Consider the following 22799-nt stretch of genomic DNA (forward strand, 5'->3'; position numbering starts at 1 on the left):
AGCCTTGTAGAAGAGTCAACTGGGAGGGGAGAGGAGCTCCACAAGAAGATCAACAGTACCAACTAACCTGGGCCCAGAGGGCCTTGTGGACATTGAAGCACCAACCAAGGACCATGCATGGACTAGAGTAGACTCTTTATACATACATACATACATATATATATATACCCAATGGGCAGCTTAGCCTCCATTTGGGTTCCCCAGAAAATGGATCAGGGGCTGTCTCTGACATGGTCTCTCTTGCATGCCTTTCGATCACATCACCCTGTTGTGGCTGCCTTGCTAGGCACTGTGAAAGAGGAAGCACTCATTCCTGATGTGACTGGATGTGCTGGTGTGTGTGTGTGTGTGTGTGTGTGTGTGTGTTTTCCCTTTTCTGAGGGGCAGGAGAGGGGGTACCATGATTCCATTCCGAATACCTATTATGGAGGCTACACTTTCCCCAGGTGGTTAAGACATACCCCACAGACACACATTCTGGAATCAGTGATGATCATCCTGTGTAGCAAGTTGGGACTCACAAGAATTGACTCCTTACCTGTCGCTTCACACGTCAATGTAACACTTTGTTTCTCTTTAATCTTTACATCTTCCAATGTATTTTCACCCACAATATGAGGAGGAACTAGAATAAACCCCAAAACACAGGAAAAATAAGTTACAGCTCTATCAGTATAACTGCCTAAACTTTAAGCAAATCTCATTCATTATTTAGTCATTAGAATGTCAAAGTATTGTGTTTTGTTTTTTTTTTAACAATTCTAGTTTCCATCTGTACAATAAAATTGTTACAAATCCAGTTTTAATGAATGAAATTTTAATTTAAATTTCATTCATAAATTTTAAATTAAATCATACATATAAAAAAAGGTGTGATGGTTACATTTATTTGTTAATTTGACACTATCTCTAATCCTGTGAAATGGAGTTGCAAAGAAAAACTGTATTAGGCTGGCCTGGGGTGCTGTTTGTGGAGGCAATTAACATGATTGTCTTAAATATGTTAATTGAGGTCGGAGGACCCACTCTCTCTGGATGGCTCTAGAACCTGGGTTGGACTCCTGGACTCAGTGAGAGGTGAAAACCAGCTGCGCCTATGCAAACAGGCATTCAGTCTCTGCTTGGGCTGCACGTAAATGATTCCTTGTTTCTGCCACCTTGACTTCCCCATAGTGATGAACTGTGACCTCAAACTGTGGCTTAAAATACATCCTTTCTCTTCTAAGTTGCTTCCTACCCTAAGGTACATTCTACCCTAAGTTACAGCAACGCAAATTAAGCTAAAAATGTATCCACTAATTAATGAGTAAGGTCTCTCACTTGAATCTCACAGTATCTTAGAACATAGCTGAACAGTTGTGAACTGGCACAAGGCAGTTTTGCAGTCGAATCGGACTCATTTCCTCCAAATGACTGTAATGCTGAAACCTTGCCAAGAATCATAGTCCAGGGGCCAAAGACCACATAGGTATAAATTCCAGCTGTGAATACATTTAACTCTGTGTCCAGAATGCACTGAGTCCAGTTGGACTTTCCCCTTATATACTGTAACGCGCACAAGTACCTAATACTGAAAGTCCAAACACTTTCCTGTCGTCACCAGCTGCATTCCTTACAACACAAGTGTACTGGCCAGCATCTTCTGGTCTGGACTGCATCAACCGCAGCATCCTGCCTCCTGGAAAAGCAAAACACCAGATGACTTAAAGATAAATACTGTTCTGGGTGACATCAAGTGAGGAATGGAATTCCGCAGAGAAGGGGAGGTATTGCTGTTGTTAAGTATGGAGCAATAGAGGTGGAAGGTAGGGCTGGCAGAATTATCTACAGCGGAATAGGTGTGGGAAATGGCAGGAGACAGTGCTGGATAAAGTTTGGCCGGCTTTTGTGTGCCCTTGGATGTTGTGCTAAGTAATTTAGTGTTTTCTGCAGGTGAAGGAGGGTGCTGTAAAACAGGCTCGCTATCTGATTGGTGCTCTCACAAGTGGGAAAAGACCACAACAAAATGAGGCTGAATGATAAAAAAGGAATGCTGGCAAGAGGACTAAACTGGTGGGTGACCCAGACTTGGGTGACATCCAAGTCACCCAAGGGGGGGGGACTGTGAAGAGGGACTGACTAGCAGCTATCAGGTCAGCTTCTTGGAAATCCCAGAGTCATTAATGTTAGGGTGACAGGGGTCACCTCAGGCAGGGCACATTGCTGCCTTGGCTTCTTTCCATACTTAGAATTTGTTTTGCTTGAAGAGGGAATACACATAGAGTGATACATGCTAAAAAATGGAATTTGGCAGGAATTTCCTTTAAGGACAAAGGTCAGCAAATAAGACAAAGCAAAATCTTTTGAAAAGCAATGGATATAGTGAAAGTAGAGAATGCTAAATGATTTATGAAAAATCTCAGGGCCAAAAAAACATTACTCAGATTTCTAAATAATTATTAAGCAGGCATATATTTTGCTTAGTCGCTTGAATTTGTACTAAAAATTCTAAGGGACGCACATAAAATTCTCACTTAAATAGCACCTGGATCTAGTTGGGGAGCTACCATCTGTTTTCAGTTTTTCAGTTTATATATCAGTTGACATTGTGATTGCCTGACCAGCAACACCGGCAATTCCCTAATACCTCATTTGAACAAATCAAAGTTGATTTCCTGAATGGAATTTTGTTTTTCCCAGAAGAACTGAGGTAAATAACATAAACAGTTTTTGTTGTTGTTGTTTTTTTAAATAATGTCAATTTCGAAAGGATTCACATGCTCTTTGCAAACTCAGATTAGTGAGACTGCATTATGGTTCTAGATGAGTGATGGTAAAGTGATACAACCTTACAAGTCACTCGTGGGTCCACAAGCCTCTTTGCTGGACCCTCTTTTTGCTTCCTGATCCACTCACTAAATCTTGTGAAAGCCTGAAAAAAGTATGACAGCCATTTAGACTTATATGAAGACATTCCTCATTCCTACTGGATCTTTCTGACAGTTATCTGTCCTTGGCAGATGACTCTATGACAATGGTGGGGCCATCACCCAGGTCCTGCTTGCAGATAGGCCTCGTGAGGATTAGTCTTCATGACACAGAAGTGTGCGGCAGAGCCTCAGTGAGCGAGTCACATGTCATTCATCTGCTTCTCATTTCTGCATCCCACAAAGCACATCCAGATTGTGAAGCTGAACAAGTCCCTCGGCAGCCACAAGGTGAAATACGTCTACCGTGCTTTGCTCGGGGTCTCCAGCTGCTGGTCAATCAAAACAAAACTAAGCAGAACCTAAACACCACTCCTGTAAATGTGTAAGAAGCCAGGCGTCCGCACTCTGCCATGCTGTTCTCATTTCTGCGATCTTTGATGTTATCGCTTTTAATAAATTCAAACTTTGCATACCTGAAACTATATTTTTTTTTAAAAAAATGAAGATAATTTTAAGACAATAAGACAATGTGCTCAGGCTTTTGTTAGCCGGACTATAATGAAATCGTTGCCACTACTCCCCATTGTGTAAGGACACAGAGATAGATTCCTGTGAAATGAAAAGCATCATCATGGAATGCAGGAAGGGTGCAGGGAGTTTCCCAAGATGCGGCTTGACTACGGGATCCTTTAGCAAGCACTGTGTTAATAGCTTAATGTGATATAAGGTCACCTCAGTTTACTAAAAGCCAGAGGACACAGATGCTGCCAAGGTTAACCCAGCTGAGTAACTTTCTCAAAGGAAAAAGATTGTCCTTTTAGTCTATGTGACAGCCACTATCAAAATAGGCCAATTGTAGACTTCCTGTGACATGCGTCAAAAACCCTTTCTCCAGGCTTACGCTGACCCATGGAGGATAAGATAGCCAGGTTTTCCTACAAACTTATCAGAAGCTGGACTACAGATACGGTCTCAGCACACTCATCACACATCAGCTGACATGTTTAGTACAGGAGAATGCTATATAATGCTAATAAGATGATGCCATTTCCTTTTTAATAGAGCTTTTTATATTTTAAATGTTTGTGTGATATGATGAGTGGGCATCATAATAAGCACCTAGATCAGAAAGACAAACGAAACAACATCAACAATGAAAATGAAAAATGAGAAGAGAGACAAGTTCACATGAAGGTAACCCGATGGTCAGGCTGTCCTGTGCATACTGTGAATACCTGAGAGAATCTTCACAGAACTGCTGAGGCTCACAGGCCAGCCATCTTTAAGCCAGGTTATGGACGGCAAGGGGATGCCGGAGGCTTCACAAGTCAGGGATACAGAGCTCTTTTCCACCACACTGACATTCTCAGGGACACCAAGGTTCCCTATGATGCTTGGAGGGGCTGAAAGACAAAACCAAAGTGACTGGAAATAGACAGTAAGGTAGCCGATAACTACAAAACACTAATCCTCAACAGTGAGTTTCCAGCAGGAGCCTTCCATTTTATGGTTAATAATAATCAAAACAAGGAAGCATACCAATGCTATCTCTGAAAATAAAAACGTATGTCACTGCTTTCCAGTTTCCATCAATTTGGCATTGACATTCCAGCAATGGTGAACTAGTTTCTGAGTTAGTTCTGGTTTGTGACAGATTTATAATATAGATTCACAACATTCTTTTTTATTATTAGCTGCATTTTTTTAATTTTTTATATTAATCACAGGTTATTTACTTTGTATCCCAGCCATAGCCCCCTCCCTCATTCCCTCCCAATCCCACTCTCTCTCCCTTGTCTTCTGCCTGTCCCTTTCCAAGACCACTGACAGGGGAGGACCTCCTCCCCCTCCATCTGACCCTAGCTTATCAAGTCTCCTCAGGACTGGCTGTAATGTCCTCTTCTGTGGCCTAGCCTAGGGGTCTTTCATGAGACTGCTTCTCCAACCAAGGACCATGTATGGAAATAACCTAGAACGCCTGCTCGGATATAACCCATGGTAGCTCAGTGTCCAAATGGGTTCTCTAATAAGGGGAACAGGGACTATTTCTGACACAACATTCTTATAGATAGTATTCTGTAAAAATTGTTATAGTCTTAAAAATTAAATTAATTTAACAAAAACACATATAATATTAATTCTTTTTATCATGTTCCCTTCCTTCATCTTTGGCATATACATTGGCCACAAACATAAGATATGAACACTAAGCTTCATTCATATCCTTTTTGTTTGTTATGAGACTGAGTTTCATTTTGTAAATCATGTTGGTCTGGAACTCTTTATGGAGTTAGGCTGGATTTGAACCCATAATCCTCAAACATAGCCTCAAAAGTTCTGAGATTATAAATATGCACGAGCAGATCTAGTGTTATTCATTTATTAATGGTATTCAAGCTGTAAGATGTGTGTATTAAAATTCCTTATTGGTTCTGTACATTGAAAAATTATACAGCAAATTGCATGCATACAAATAGTTGATTTTGAATATACATATATCTAGTCTTGTTCCAAATTAGTCATTTATTCATTAGAATCTTAATCCTGACTTTAATACAACTCATACACAAGGGTCTGAGTCAATCAATGTTAAGTAGTCTTAATTTAACACTTGAATTTGAAAATTGTATAATTAAAGGATTTAGCCAGATGTGGTAGTGCATGCTATAATCCCAACACTAGTAAGGCAAAGCAGGTTGATTGACATCCGCCTGGAATACACAGGGTGTTCCGGGCCAGCCGATTACCTAATGAGAGCTTGCCTTGAATTTTTTTCTACTTTGCTATACGCATCCTCAATATGTATTTGTCTCAGCAAGTAACATGAAGTCAGGCACTGAGGGATAAATGATGAGACTAGGAAACACGTGGAAAACTGGTAAACACGTGGAAAACGGTGGTTTTGTAAAACACCTTCTTGCACCCATGGTCTCACACTAGCTGAGGCTACTTGCACAAGATCTATCGATAGAAGATCAAGCCAGTCAAAATTCATGTATAGATGAGGGTGATAACTCCAGGCCCTATGCCTTATTAAAGAGGTATTGGTAGTTAATAGCTGCTGAGGAAGAAAGAATCATTCTTCTTGGAGAGTGTGGCCACTAGAAGCTTTCCAGTGCTTCCTGGTCCCACAATACGCACATATGGCCCTATTTGAACTTAGTAATTCATCATCATCATCATCATCATCATCATCATCATCAGCAGCAGCAGCAGCAGCAGAAGAAGAAGAAGAAGAAGAAAAAGAAGAAGAAGGAGTGATCATATCTCACCATATATATATGCATGAAATTCTCAAAGAATTAAAACAACCAGACAGGATATTAATATAAGAGTTTAGATCTAGGGTTTATGCTCTCAGGATACTCGACTGTATCATCCCGTGAACAGATCCACTTACCATGAACACTTAAGTCATATCTTCTGTCAGTCATTCCTGCTACATTCACAGCAACACACACATAACGGCCTGTGTCAGATACATGAGCGTTCTTCAGCCGAAGAATGCGACCTTCATCCAGTATTTCCACTCCCTTCCCCTTGGTCAAGGGGCGGCCATCTTTCATCCAGGTCACTGTTGGCTGAGGAATACCCTGCACCTCACATTCCAAGGAAACACTCTTCCCACGGATGACAATAATCTCTGGGCGGTGGCTGCCACTGTTGGCTATAGATGGTCGAACTTTGGGGAGGAAAAGATAGTGAGAAAACAGCACAGGAAATCTTTGCTTCAGTTCTTTTTTTTAATTAATTAACTTTTTATTAATTACAGTTTATCCACTTTGTATCCCAGCTGTAGCCCCCTTCCTAGTCCCCTCCCAATCTCATTCTTCCTCCCTCCTCTACCCCCATGCTCCTCCCCAAGTTCACTGATAGGGGTGGTCCTCCTCCCCTTCCTTTCAACCCTAGCCTATCAGGTCTAATAAGGACTGTATTTTCTTCCTCTGTGGCCTGGCAAGGCTGCTCCTCCCTCAAAGAGCAGGCCACTGAGTTCATGTCAGAGACAGTCACTATTCCCATTACTAGAGAACCTACTTGAACACTGAGCTGCCACGGGCTACATCTGTGCAGGGGTTCTAGGTTATCTCCATGAATGGTCCTTGGTTGGAGTATCAGCTCAGAAAAGACCCCTGTGCCCAGATTATTTTTTTATCTCCTTGTGGAGCTCCTGTCCTCTCCAGATTTTTCTCTCTCTCCCTTCTTTCATAAGATTCCCTGCACTCTGCCTAAAGTTTGGCTATGAGTCTCAGCCTCTGTTTTGATTCCATGCATGGTAGAGCCTTTCAGAGGCCCTCTGTGATAGGCTCCTGTCCTGGTCCCTGTTTTCTCCCTCTTCTGATGTCCATCCCATTTGCCCTTCTGAATGAAGATTGAGCATTTTACCCAGGGTCCTCCTTGCTTGCCTTCTTTAGGTGTACTGATTTTAGTCTGTTTATTCTATATTATATGTCTAATATCAACTTATAAGTGAGTATATACCATGTATGTCTTTTTGCTTCTGAGATACTTCACTCAGGATGATCTTTTCTAGTTTCCACCATTTGCCTGCAAATTTCATGATTTCCCTGTTTTTAATTGCCGAGTAGTATTCCATTGTGTAAATGTACCACAAATTCTGTATCCATTCCTCTGTTAAGGGCCATCTGGGTTGTTTCCAGTTTCTGGCTATTATAAATAAGGCTGCTATGAATATGGTTGAGTAAATGTCCTTGTTGTGTACTTGAGCATCTTTTGGATTTATGCCTATGAGTGGTATAGCTGATCTTGAGGTAGAACTATTGCTAATTGTCTGAGAAAGTGCCAAATTGATTTCCAATAGACGTTTTCACTTTGAGTTTCTGATCCTCTTGATTCTGTCTCTAAAGAACTGTGATAACAGGAATATGCCACCACATCCAGATTTTATGGTTGGGGGCTGAAAACCAGGGCCTTGTGTCTGTTAGGCAAATGAGTTACATCCCTAGTCCCAAGTCAAATACAGTATTATGTCAATATATTAGCTATTATAAATGGACTCAAAATAACAGACTACATGAATATGTAATAAATTATCAGCATATTGCAAGGTAGAGTTATTTTCTGTTCCTGAGTGGGTTAATACCTAAAAGAAGGTTGACCCAGGAGAAAGAGAATGCTGTATTCATTACTTTTAATAATATAATAATTTAATAACAATACTTTTAATAATATAGTTATAACTAATATAGTTTATCAGTTATAACTCTGATTTGCAAAACTGTTCCTAATACTCAATGGATATGGCAGCTTGGGGAGTCTCAACTTATTTCATGAGTGATTTCTTTTCACCTGCTAAAGCTTCATGTGATTCTGGAGATATAGGCACATAAACCAGGTATAAAATCAAAACACTTACGGATAATAAATCATAAGGAAACTTATTTTAAAATAACTCTTTAGTATCAGCAAACCTGTGGTCTAAGGAGAGCTCTATCACACAAATGCCACACGACCTTGATCAACTCCAAAATGTTGCACAGGTTATAATCTACATATCCTTCTAAAATAAAAAAAAATGATGTATTTAAAATATACTCTAGGCTTGGGCTGTGGCTTAGTTGGTGTGTAATACTTGCCTAGCATACAATGTAATCCCAGAATTCAGGAAATGGAGGTAGGAGGACAAGAAACTAAAGGTCATTCAACTATGTACCAAGTTTGAGACCAGCCTGGGCTATATGAGAACCCATCAAAACAAACACAACAACAACAAAAATTGCCACCCACAGCAATAAAATTATAGAGTATAATACCCTGTCTTCCCTTTCTACACATTTTCCCACCTGGCACACTGCAACCAACTTGATGTGTCTATTACTGGTGGGATGATGGAGACGAACATCTGTATTACTGGATAAAGAATAGTCTGAAGGAAGTGACTGTTCTCTGGTTATGTCAGCACGATGTATAATACACGGTAGGTAGAGCTGTACTACTGTGAATGAACCTTACAGCTCTAAAGAGAAATGGAAGGGAACAGAGAAATCTTGCGCCCAGAGTTCGAGGAGGTCAGTAACTTACTGTACACCTGCAAGCTGTACTCTTTCTTCGCAGCTCCAGCCACACTGGATGCTACACATGTATAGAGCCCTGCATCCGACTTCTCCACAATGGAAATCTGTAACCGTCTGCCTCCAGATAAAATGCGAACTCGGCCTGCAGAGTCAGCCAACACCAGGGAGCCTGCAACAGAACCCAGATGGTAGGATTAGAAGCAGAAATATGTAGCTTTTGTATTCATGCCCAGAGAAGAACTTATTTAATTACCAGTTAATTAATTACCTAAAAGGTAGACAACTCTGTGATAAAGATTTGCTAATAAAAATCTACTCAACTACAGACTTTAATCCTAATATACATAAATGTTTACTTTAGAAAATAATTTTAAGGACATTTATAAAGCAAAAACAAAAAAACAAACCCAATCTTTTGAATGGTAGACTCTTGATGATTGTAGATGTTTCATAACACAAAAGTCAAGGACACAATGCAGAAAATAGATTAATCTAGTAAACAGCTAGTCTGAAAATGATCCACATTGAGATAGTATCAATGGATCACACGATGAAAGTTAATGCAAAGCAATTTTGATATGTAGTATTTAGGATGTAAACCTCTGGAAAGGTTTCTGTTATTGTTAATGATTTTGCTTTTTTATTTCAGTTTTAATTTTTTATATTAATTACAGTTTATTCACTTTGTATCTCAGCTGTAGCCCCCTCCATCATTCCCTCCCAATCCCACCTATGATATTGCTTTTTAAACAATTTACACATTAAGCAAGCAAAAAGATATTCATTTATTCTATCTATCATCTATCTATCTATCTATCTGTCTGTCTATCTTCAGCATCATCAGTTCCTCCATCCATCTCTATCTATATTTATCTGTCTATCTCTCTGTCTATCATTTAAAACTTTTAGGGATGCAAACTGACCTTTCTTCTTCCAAGTAAGACTTGGGGGTGGAATTCCACTTGATTCACACAGCAGAGTGACAAGATTACCTTCAATGGCTGTAAGTTGCACAAGCTCATCAGAGCCATAAATACTAGGTGGTACTGAAAGAAAAGAAACGTATTGATTCTATAGCTTTTGTGTCATGGAGTTTCCCTAATGCTTTCCACATAGTAAAAAGGGCTTCTACAAAAATGATGTAAGAGAAAAGCACATAAGGTTGAATGTCACAACTATATAACACCTTATGTCTATCCAACCTAAAAAAGCTCTTACATTTAGATTTCCTAATTTCCCATCTGTAGCTACCTTTTCAGTCTTTATAACTTTTAGCCAAATGCCTTATCAAAACTGGGAGATATGGGAATATTTCTCTCACTTGAGAAACAGAAAGGAAAAAGCTAGGAATAGATATAGATGATGCATAATTCGTATGTAGTAAATATAAATTTGCTATATGGCAAATTGTACCATTTAAACACAAATTCTTCTTTTTATAGAGTGAGCAATATTTTTTATTATAGCTTACTGCAAAGATTATTAAAATGATAATTGTTTTTAAAAAGTTATTTTCATATACATGTATGCTTTTAAAATTAAATTTTCCATCAGAATCAAGAGAAAACTTTCTCTACATATCTTTTTATTTTAAAAATGTCATTTTCTAAGTGACTCAAATGTGAAATTCATTTCATTATTTCCTTAGATAAAAAATTCTAAACACATAATTAAAAAATGAGACTTTATTCCACAAGTATATTTAAAGTAATATTTAAAATAAAGGTTAAAATGTTGGAAATGGGAACATTTAAAAAGAATTATCAGATAGCCACAGCCAAGGCATTGTGCATTATCTTACTAGCAAAGGTTAAAAGTTTCAAGTGATAATAGTTTCTTTATTAGCATGGTAATCTCCACTGCTGCCTCACGTGGCATGAACACAATTTCCATGTGGAACATGACTTTTTAATTGACTCTCACTTGACAAACCGACACTAGTGCCTAGAGACAGCCCAAGGGTAGAAGCCCTGGCTTTAAAAGCTCACAGCTATGTTAGGAAGGAGCGAGCAGTCGTGCCACACAGACTCACAATGACTAACAGGTTTAGGCTCAGGGTCTCTGTCCATCAGTGTGCATTTTGAAACAGTTCCTTGAGTTGATACTCAGGGAACTGAACATTCCCATGGACTCATCAGAATGGATGGATGCCATTTTTAAAACTGACACAGTAAATAAAAGCAAATCCTAGCCTGATTGCTTTGTTTGACAGATGCTCATAATACTCACCCCAGATGTTAACATTGTAGTTTTTCTCAGTTTTTCCAGCGACATTTGTCGCTTCACAGGTGTAACGACCAGTGTCTTGAACCTGAGCATCATCAATCTGAAATCAAACAATCAAAGCCATGCTTGGAAACCAGCCCTTCCAACCCCCTGCTTTTTTTTGAGACAAATGCTCACTCTGTACCAAGGGTAGCCTGGAACCCACTATAGCATTATTCAAATGGACCTAAAATTCACATCAATTCTTCTGTCTTAACCTCTCCAGTGCTCATATTAATTACTGGCACGAACCACTGTGCTCAGCTTGAAAAATTGAGGTTGTATATCAATGCACACTGTTATCTGTTTTTATGTAATTCTGTACATTCTAAACAATAAACATGGAGAAAAACATAAAATGAGTGCTTACCACTCAGATTCAACATTTATCAAGATTTGAAAATATTCATCTATGCCACATTCTATTTCATTTAATTTTTTAAATTAATTTATTTTTTATTAATTACAATTTATTGATTTTGTATCCCAGCTGTAGCCTCCTCCCTCTTTCCCTTCCAATCTCACCCTTTTGTCCTCTTCTCCTCCCAGGTCCCTCTCCCAATCAATTGATAGGGGAAGTCCTCCTCCCCTTCCATCTGACCCTAGCCTATCAGGTCTCATCAGGACTGGCTGCATTGTCTTCCCCTGTGGCCTGGTACTGCTACACTCTCTCCTCAGGAGGAGGTGATCAAAGAACCAGCCACTGAGTTCATGTCAGAGACAGCCCCTTATCCCCTTACTAGGGCACCTGCTTGGGCGCTGAGCTGCCATAGGCTACATCTGTGCAGGGGTTCTAGATTGTCTCCATGAATGGTCCTTGGTTGGAGTATCAGTCTCAGAAAGACCCCTGTGCCCAGATATTTTGGTTCTGTTGCTCTCCTTGTAGAGCTTCTGTACCCCCAAGGTCTCTCATCTCCCCCCTCTTTCATAAGATTCTCTGCACTTTGCCCAAAGTTTGGCTTTGAGTCTCAGCATCTCCCTTAATACCCTGCTGGGTAGTCTTTCAGAGGCCTTCTGAGTCTTTCAGAGGCCTTCTGAGTCTTTCGGAGGCCTGTCCTGTTTCCTGTTTTCTCCCTCTTCTGATGTCCATCCCATTTGCCCTTCCGAATGAGTATTGAGCATCTTACCCAGGGTCCTCCTTCTTGATTAGCTTCTTTAGGTGTACTGATTTTAGTATGTTTATCCTATATTATATTTCTAATATCTACTTATAAGTAAGTATATACCATGTGTGTCTTTCTGTTTCTGGGATACCTCACTCAGGATGATATTTTCTAGTTCCCACCATTTGCCTGCAAATTTCATGATTTCCTTGTTTTTAATTCCATTGTGTAAATGTACCACAATTTCTATATCCATCCCTCCCCTGAGATTTCACCCTACACCCATCAAAATGTCTAAGATCAAAACTCTAATGATAACACATGCTGGCGAGGATGTAGAGAAAGGGGAACTCTCTTCCATTTCTGCTGGGAATGTAAACTTGTACAACCACTTTGGAAATCAATCTGGCACTTTCTCAGAAAATTAGGAACAGTGCTACCTCAAGATCCAGCTACACCAGTCCTAGGCATATATCCAAAATATGCTCAAGTGTACAACAAGGACATTTGCTCAACCATGTTCGCAGCGGCTCTATTTGTATAGCCACATTCTATTTTAGCCTACTTTATACCAGTTGCTAAGTAATACAAAAATCTTCTAAATAAAATTTAGCAAAAATAGTTATCATAATGTCTGATAAAGTCATTCAAATTTTAATGTATGATCTTAAGTATTCAGGAAGAAAGTTAATATGCTTATGATTGGTTTGTTACACGTGTTTCCTTTATATTGGATCTGTAAGCTTCTTCAAGTAAAAAATTATATTCAAGAGCCTCCATTGCCGATTAAACCATGTTCAGCACTTAGTAGGTAATTGAGCATCAGTAAAACATTTTCTTTCATGTAAATGAAACACAGACTAGTAACTTATTCAACATAACTTTGTATTACACAGCCAATAATATAAATTTTACATGTAAGAATGCTTTGCCTCCATGTGTGTATGTGAACCACGTGTATGCTAGGTATCCGCAGAGGCCAGAAGAGAGTTTCAGATCCCCTGGAACTGGAGTTACAGCTGGCTGTGAGGAACCATGTGGATGCCTGAGATCTAAACCTACTTGTCCTCTGGAGGAGCAATAATGGCTCTAAGCCACCAAGCCATCTCTACAAACCCCACACAAATCTTATTATTAGGGAAAGATACAAGGTACCATATGATTTTTCATAGTTTTTGAGTGTATATTTCAGGGAGCATATACAGCATATAAATGTAAATCAATAAGAAGGTAAAAATAACAACATGAGATTAGAGATACTGCACACTGAATTGTTGCTTGTATATAAGCTTGCAATTAAAAGACCCTAAGGAACCTAAAAGAGGAAGAATGATTACAATTTCTGTGATTGGTAGGAGTATTTGGCTTAGTCAAGGTACGTAGCCAAAAAATATACCAATTAACTAATGCAAAATCTGAGTTAGATGGAACACTAAAGAAATACTTGAAACCTTCTCATTTCAAAGATAGGGGAAATGCAAGGTCATTTCTCAGCTGTACATGGTCCAAAATGATACAACATTGGCAAACCTACTCTTTATTAGAACATAAAATCGGTAAGCATGGGCCCTATGTTACGGTTTGAATTTTATGTGTCCCCCCAAGGGTTTGCTTATATTATGACTAGTTGCTTTCCAACTCCTGACAGTGTTTAGAAAGGCTATGACACCTGAAGAGATGGGACAAAGCTGGTAGGTCACTAAGAGCAGGCATTGAAGGTCACATCCAGACTCTGGTTCCTTCCCCTCTCTCTGCTTTTGCACCTTGACATGAACAACCTCTATCGATGGTTCCTGCCAAGTGCCACGCCTTCCTCACTAAGATGAGGAAGACTGAAGCCCTTCGAGGCCACAGATTAAATAACTTTTTCCTCCAGTAGGCTGCTTCTATGAGGTATTGTGGTCCCTGTCATGGCAGCACAGTAAATCACAAACAGAGAAGTTTGTGAGCCCTCATTGTTGTGACTAAATGTGGCTGTGTGGGTCTCAGGACTTTGAAACTGGATTGAATGAGAACCATGGAAAGGCTTGGGGATTTTAGGCAGGCCTGAATGCTGCAAATATAAGTGTCATGGACAAGTCTGTGGGATCTTGGAAGACTAGTGTGCTAGGAGAAATGCAGAGAGTAAAGAGCACACTTACACCATTCAAGGTGAGAACGACTGTTTTACTGGGAACTGCACTAGAGGCTATTTGTGTTACTTTTGGCAAAGATGTGGTTACATCTTGCTTATATTTTGACAATTTGAGTGAAGCTGAATTCAAAAGTAATGGACTAATTAACTTGGCAAAGGAAATGACAAGACAGCAGAGCATTCAGGCAGTGGAATGATTTAAAATATTTCAATTTTTTTTTGTTGCTTTGTTGTTCTTGGCGGTGGTAGTATTGGTTGTGTGTGTGTATGTGTGTGTGTGTGTGTGTGTGTGTGTGTGTGTGTGTAGGTAAGAGGCCAACTTGATGGGGGGTTGGGTCCTCCTTCCACCAAGTGGGTTCAGGGAATGAACTCAGGTTGTCAGGGATGGTGGCATGTGTTTTGCTGAGCCATCTCACCGGTACCTGTGGTATGATAATTAGAGGTAATTTTAGTTCAGTTTACAGTAAGAATTAACAGCAAGAACTACTGTAAAAAGATGTGCAAATGTGCAGTGTAGCCAGAAACAAAGCTAAATCCCATAGAAAGCTGAGGACAAAGTAGCTATCATTGTTGGACATATTAGTACCTTTAAGAACCAGCCAAGCAATTTGCACCAGAGTAAAAGAAGGTGTACCTTGAGGTCACTTCAGAAATTGACAAGAATCCATAATCAAAGGCTCCAGAGTGTGAAACTATAAACTCATTGAAAGAGCTTTCCTTCAAAAAGCTAGTGTCTACTCTCACAGATTTGCCTGGGGAAGTCACTTCCCAGGTTCAACCCAGGCTGCTGCATCCACGGTCCAAGGTTGGGGTGGCTACTGCTTGCTAGAACTTGGCATTATTCATTTGGTTCTGGTTTTGCAGGCATGCACAGTGTACGAGATGTAGAATAAAGAAAGCTTGCACCAAAGTTTTTGAGAAAAGGCTCGAAGGTCAAGCAATGTTTAGCAAGCTCAGATTTCTCATGGAAGGATCTTTCCAGGGTGCTGCATGAAGCTATAAGAATGAAGCTTATGTTACAATGGATACAGGATATTGAATATGCCAGGAAGATAAAGCAAGAAAACTTGCAGGCAATGATTTTATCTAGCCCAATGGAGAGGCTTCAAATGACCAGGCCACAGGGTGGGGTTTCCCAAGCTCACTGGAGCTCATGTCATGAAACCATGTACCCCAGATATTTGACAAGAAACTACAGGAATTAATAATGGCTTTTTATTTTGTTTGTTTTGCTTTTTTTCTGCTGAATTTTATTCTTTTGTTGTTATTGTTGTTTGTTTGTTTTTCAAGACAGGGTTCCTCTATGTAGCCTTGGCAATCCTGGACTCGATTTGTAGACAAGTCTGGCCTTGAACTCACAGCAATCTGCCTGCCTCTGCCTCCCTGAGTGCTGGGACTAAAGAAGTGAACCACATGCCCAGCTAAATTTTATTTTTATTTTGTCACTTTAAAAAAATTAGACCTCCATTCTTCTCGTTTAGTATTAGGCTGCTTATTCCTTGGCATTATAAATTGGAAGTATGTCACTTTAAAAATATTGGAAGGCTCTAAAGCCAAGAGAGTATGTTCAGAAGAGACAGGATTTGGATTTTGAGCAATGTTGGAATTTAAAATCGGGGACTCTTGAAGTTGGACTAAATGAACTTTGCACTATAAAACAGACATGAATCTCTCTCTCTCTCTCTCTCTCTCTCTCTCTCTCTCTCTCTCTCTCTCTCTCTGCCAAGCTCCTTTTCTGAAAGTTTTCTTGCCAGCTCCCATTGCCAGCATGGGTATCTGTGGAGTCATTACATTGTGATGTGCATCTGCGTCTCTGGATATAGCAGCCTGCCGTGAGCGTGCCTTGAGGGCAATTCCTGGCCCCAGCTGGCTCCATTTTTCTCTGATCCTTCACATTTTTCTCTGATACTCCATCCAGGGCCATCTACCATCCTCTCTGTCATAATAGGCAGAAATCCTTTGAAATGATATGCCCAAATAATTTTTTTTTGGACTGAGGAAGCTAGTACATGGGAGAACAGGGATGAACATTTAATGCAGGGCCTGGTGTACTCAGCAAAAAATAAAAAATAAAAACAAAAGAGGCAAAATTCCATTATTTAGTTGTTTTATGTGTGAGAAAAATTCTGGGTATGTTCTGAAGACAGTCTTAACTAAGCAGTTTGGGTAGGGTTCTGTAGAATGTTGCACTAGATGGGTATTCTCTCTACTCCTGCCAATGGGACTTGAACATCCCAGGTTGTCTGGCATGGGTTCGTGGAAGAGATTAGTGGATCTAAGGATCTGTTCACCATTGCTTAAAGAAAAGAACACCTACACCCACTGAAACTTATGTTCTTATAAATGCCTCGCTCTGTGGTTGAGCAATATCTAAGCCTTCAGATTTTGCCAGGTGCTTTCTAGAACACTAGACTCTGTCTTTGAGCATGAGCAGTACCACTTCCCACCCCTGTCTTTTTGCACATGTATCTCAGGTGCCTTACCCACCTTTGTTTTGTTACTGATAAGCCTTACTTTCCCCTTCTTTATTACCATTTCCATTATTACCGTGCCACGATTCCTGGGAACTTCCCAACCCCTTTCTTCAGTACACATCTTCATGCTGTCCTGTTCCTCATGTGCCTCTATCTTCTTTCTTTAGGAAATCTCTTTACCTTGCTGCCTTTTCCACAGGCATACACTCATTACCATCCTGAATTCTTGGTTGTCAGTAACAATCCTTCTCAATCATGAAACCATATGTAGTTAGTAACATGGGCTTCAAACTACGCTCCCTGTGTTCCAATGCAATCTATGCTTCTTAGCAACTGGATGTATTGCTTAGCTATTCTTTCATTTTCTCAGTTGGATAATTAGCAGAATTTTATGAACACACATTGGGGTTATTAACATTCAGACCTTTGGGTTCCTTTAGCTTAATTCCCTAGGCTTCTTCGAATGCCAGCTCGATTTCACTTAGATGAGCTTTCTGTCAATATGATTTTAAACATTCACTCTGTGAAGTTCTCTATCTCCTCCAATCTAACTTACTTGTTTTTCTTAATCAGGACTTCTGTTCCTCTCTGGGCTATAAAACTAGTTTGTCTCCCAATATATTTTCATGCAAGCAGAGCCTTGCCTTTTACTATCCTTCTCCAAAAACTCTCTACCAACCATTTGGTCATCAACTCAAATTTACAGTGGTTCTGCAAATCTGGCATGAAGTGACCTTTAACTCTTTATAGATTAATGTAACATTACAAGATCTTGAAGATATGTGTCCTAAGTTTTGCAGCCTTACCCAAAAAACCTGAAGTGGGTTTGTGCCGATTGAATGAATGATTACATGTCAGGAATTTCTTTTTTTTTTTTCTTTTTAAACATTTTTCTAAAGATTTTTTTTTTGGATGGCTTCTGGCTAAAGTGTGGATGGATGACTAAATGTTTAAATTCTATTAAGCATAAAATATAAAACTACCACCAGCACCATTAAATAAAGAGTTCCCAGAATTTTATTAGATGACACTAGGACATTTATAAAAGATCAACAAGTTTAACAGCTGTAGCGATGAAACCATGTGCTAGAACACGAGCTGAATCTGCAGCCTTACCTTTAGCACACTTCCATTTTCAGAGACAGTGAGGCCTGGCCTCTTCAGCAGAGGGCGGCCATCCTTTAACCACATCAGAGTAGGTGCAGGAACAGCATCGCTCTGACAAATTAACTCCACAGCTTGGCTAATGAGGACAGAGATATTCTGTTCTTCTCCCATAATGTTGGGTGGAACTAAGTGAAAGATGAAATTTTCCTCATGATAAAACAGGGCAGAACACTACGGATGTCCATTGATCATCAACAAGCAAGATACACACTGAAGAACGATGTTGTTTATAAGAGAGAAGGGGACAATCATTCTTGTATACACTATGGGCTTCACTTTATTCAGAGTCAGTGTTAAATTACTGATTAACTCATTCATGTGGGCCAAAGATTCTACTCATTCATTTTTTTCATTTTAAAGAACATTTGCAACTCAAAGTTCTCACTAGTTACATCTGAGAACTGCAGAGAACTAGATGGAACTTCTTAAGGTTTTCAAAACAGCAAATCACCCAGGAAATATTTTGGAAACAATAATGAATTTAAAATACGATTTCAGTATTTATCTACATCTTTTGCCAAAAAATAAGTTTCATATTCATTCCAAGCAACATATTTCAAAGTATAAAGAAGAGACTGTAGAGACTGACTGTCTAGCCCCTCACTTCATAATGTGCAAATGTAAAATAGGTGATGGATAAGGGTTTCCACAAATTGCTGTTGCTGGTGGCAAAGCTGAGAGTCTCCTGACTGGTGGCTTGGAGTTCTCTTCTTTGCTGTACCAGCATTCTATGGCATGAAAGACTGTTGGGGAACTGACACAAGAAAGGAGAGCCTGAATCAGTGACCAGCTGTAAAACATATTCATAATTACATAGAGGGAGGACATCTATTGAAACTTTAATTACATTAAAATTAGAATCCCCTGCCCTTCAGACTTATCAGATGCTGAAACATGTTCAGACAGAAGCTTAAAGAATTCCCTTCACTTGAGTATGTTGAAAATAAACTGCCTTTTCCACCCCCCGAAACACAGGTTCCATAGGCCATCAAGGACTCATTCAGGCCTGTATATATCTACATTTAGAAATGACAGTAAAATCAGGACTGCTTCAAAAGGGCTACTCTGAAAAAAAAAAAATCACAGGGTGAATTCCCTTGGCCAATTCTTGTTAAATTCCTTAACCACTCGGGAATATATTTATAGTTGTTTTTGTTGTGTTTTTTGTTTGGTTTTGATTTTGTGGTCATAGGAAAAACTAGTCTGTCTGTATTCAGTTGGGTCCCCGAGGGCCTTCCAAATGCTTTGGTAGAAATAAGATTACAGCAGTAAAAAATATTATTGCAGTCTATGGGTTGCTGTTTCAGGCTCAATAACCCCACATGTGGTAAAGTAATGATCAATGTAGCAGATCAACTAGTAACATGCTGTGTTGGTAGCCGTCAGGGCTCTACGCTACCAGGTCTGCTTCAGAGGGAAAGCTTTGTGGAACAAGGAGTACATCTGTGTGTTGTTCCTGGGTTCATGGCTTGAGCAATCCAGGAATGAATGAAGGATAAAGGATCAAATACTACGCAGAGGGTATGGAGCAGGCTGGGGAGCGTCTGAGCGTAATCTGTGACATTCCTGCTCACTGAGCAGAACCTAGGTGTCAACTGGCAGCGAGCTAAGCAACCTCTGAGGACCAGAAAACAGTGGGACTGATTTTGATAGGTGACAAACTGGGGTACGGATGTATGGATAGTCTGTTAAAAATCAAGAATACTATGAAGTGTCGAAACAGGCAATTTTAATGGCACAGTATTGTACCATGAAAACAGATATATTCATAAACCTTGACCCAGAAATCTCTAAGTAGAATGGCCAGTCCTACAGCTTGATGAAATTTTGAATTAAGTTTAGCTTTGTTGGATGAAAATTATCACAACTGTGTATGTGTGTCTTAGGTTGTTTGTAGAATTTTGAAAGGGCATAATTTCTTTTTGACTATTTTAGACATCAAGGAATACCAAATGGTAGGTCAACAAATATCATCCATAAATTGAGTCAGCGAAGCCCCAGCTTTGTTCTGGCGGGGAGATGGTATCAAATACTACCCCATTCTAGACCATTGACCTGTATTATGAGTAAGGAAAAGATCATGAATTTTATCTGAATTTATGTCTAACTTAACCTATATTTCACAAACAGCCCTCAGTCCAAACCAAGGATATTGGACTAATCACAAAATATATCTCTTGTAAGTAAAAGAAGAATACATTTAAAAAGAGCTTTTTCAACATTTAAAATACATTTAAAAAGAGCTTTTTCAACAGACATTCACTATAGCTAAATTATGTCTTCCTAATTGTAGAGCTGCTAGCTATAGTCATGTTCTTTGGAATGCTTTATAAAATACCCTACACTAATAAAATTTTATTTCTGTGGATGTGTGCCATGTGTGCTGTTATATGTGTCTGGGGTATATGCATATAAGCCATGTGTGTTATTATATGTGTCTGGGGTATATGCATATAAGCCATGTGTGTTGTTCTATGTGTCTGGGGTGTATGCATATAAACCGTGTGTGTTGCTACATGTGTCTGGGGTCTATGTATATGAGCACAGAAGCCAGAGCTGAATGTGAGGCATCTCTATTACTCTCTGCTTACTCCCTGGAGGCACGGGCTCTCACTAAACCTGAAGCGCTCTGGTTGGCTAGCCTAGCTTGACAGTGAGCTTCTGGGAGCTAGCTACCTCCTTCCAACCTCCAACACTTGGGTTATAGGCACATAAGACCATGCCAAGCTTTCTACATCAGTATCAGAGAGTCAAGCCCAACTTCTCATGTTCAAACAAGTATTCTTATGCCCTGACTCAACTCCCTGGCCACTATACCTTTGGAACTTAAAAGGGTTGAGATAAATCAAACTCGAACACAAAGCAGAAATAAAATTTGATTTTGAACCAATTTAGCTAAGTCATCACTTTATCCATTTCTCCTTGTCAACAATTTCCCTTAATATCTACTCCAGCATACGGCCAGCCAGTTTGTCTCACCATACACTCTGAGGTCAATATCCCTTTGTTTCTCCCCAGCAGCATTCACTGCCACACAGGTGTACCTTCCGGTGTCACTCATCTGTGCACTGGTCAGCGCTAAAATGCGACCCCCAGAGAGAACCTATCAGTAAAAACAGCACAACAACACTAATTAACCAATATGAGAATAGTTGCTGTATTCTTTTTATCGTTTCCACAAGTATTCATAAATGAGACAAAGACAAAACATACCAAAGAGAGGAGGAAATAAAAAGTAGTAATTTTCTAAAATTTTCTTGGGTCAAATATGTAAGACATTGCAATGGTATTAACCAAAAAATTTAGCCACACTCATTGTTTTATTATCCCACAGATCTACCGATTTCTTTTAATATTGTCATGAACTTTGTGTGTTTCATAGCTATAAACAACTGAATTAAAAAAAAATAGACTGTCAGAACTATATTCTGTGTTGGGCAAAATAAGTTAACCTTTATATTTGACATAAGCACTTGTTAGAAATATTTTGGCTCAGTTTCAGAACACTGCAATAAAACAAATAATACAGAATTGTGGCTCCCTAATGTATATTAAAGTGCTGTTCACACTATACTGTTATCTATTAAGTGTACGATAGAATTAAGTCTAAAGCAAAGTGTATATTTATCAGTTAAATGCTGTTTTATTGCTTAAAAGCATCAGTGACCATCTGAACTGTTGGAAAGGGGCTGCCAGACTTATCTAATGCCCAGCTGGCACAAGGCTTCAATTAAAAAAAAAACATACAGTATCTGCAAAGGACAATGAAATGCAAGCCCAATAAAACAAGGAATGTCTGTCTACATGCTTCTGTGTTTCTAGCTCAGAGTCAAGGGTGCTTCTGTGTTTTTAACTCAAAATCAATGTACTGCTATTAAATTTTTCAGAGACTCAGATTTCATTTTTTCATAATGTCTTCATTATAATTTTCCCTATTTCACTCTTTGATGTTTTTATGGACACATGTAGCCTTTATGTGCCTCACAGATTCATTATTTCCAGACATTTAAACAAAATCCTACCAGAAATTTCCTGTGCTTTTCGTTGATGAGCATTCCCTGTGCCAGGAGCAGAAGCAGGCATGAGCAGGAAATACAGCTCTCTAGAGCAAATGGGTTTAACTTAACACCATCACACGAGGGATAGAAACTCTTAGATACTGCACCTCTAGCATACGTATTTGAAATCTCAGTTGTGTGTCTATGACAGGCATGTGTGGGTACATGTGCACATAATCTTTGAAAATAACATTTGTTATCTCTTGCTCTCCAAATCTTATCAACAGCTTCATGAGTTTGAGCATCCTGTTGAACATGCAGGTCATTAAATAAGAAGAGAAAGAGGAAAAGAAGGAAGAGGAGGAGGAGGATAAAGAAGAAGAAGAAGAGGAGGAGGAGGAGGAGGAGGAGGAGGAGGAGGAGGAGGAGGAGGAGGAGGAGGAGGAGGAGGAAGATACCTGTATTCCATTAGCAAAGCTAGAGACAGGGCTTCCATCTTTCAGCCAGGTCAGACTAGGGGCAGGAATGCCCCGGGCTTCACATTCTAACCTTGCTAGATTATTCACCACCACCTCCACCATGGAACTACTACCTGAGATTGAAGGAGGCACTGAAACAAAAACAGAAAAAAAGTAATGCATGTTGTCGACACAGGATAATGAGAAGCATACATAATTTCGTAATAGTTTTTGTACAAGTAAGCTTTTTTCTTATTTG

The 22799-nt window shown here is 39.4% G+C and overlaps 1 protein-coding gene across 1 annotated transcript in view; it reads right to left on the bottom strand.

Moving 5' to 3' along the window:
* The window catches only part of Hmcn1 (hemicentin 1), a 450870-nt gene that overhangs the window by 147816 nt on the left and 280255 nt on the right, over positions 1–22799 (bottom strand). The window contains exons 39-48 of the mRNA XM_060364433.1: positions 22541–22692; positions 21064–21187; positions 18034–18209; positions 11171–11267; positions 9865–9987; positions 8949–9110; positions 6310–6591; positions 4145–4312; positions 1565–1678; positions 539–625 (exon numbers count right to left, since the gene is read on the bottom strand). Coding sequence (XP_060220416.1) covers positions 539–625; positions 1565–1678; positions 4145–4312; positions 6310–6591; positions 8949–9110; positions 9865–9987; positions 11171–11267; positions 18034–18209; positions 21064–21187; positions 22541–22692 — 1485 coding nt within the window. The remainder of the gene's footprint in view (positions 1–538; positions 626–1564; positions 1679–4144; positions 4313–6309; positions 6592–8948; positions 9111–9864; positions 9988–11170; positions 11268–18033; positions 18210–21063; positions 21188–22540; positions 22693–22799) is intronic.

This window comes from Meriones unguiculatus, chromosome 11 (genome assembly GCF_030254825.1).
Source record: "Meriones unguiculatus strain TT.TT164.6M chromosome 11, Bangor_MerUng_6.1, whole genome shotgun sequence".
Classification (NCBI taxonomy): domain Eukaryota; kingdom Metazoa; phylum Chordata; class Mammalia; order Rodentia; family Muridae; genus Meriones; species Meriones unguiculatus.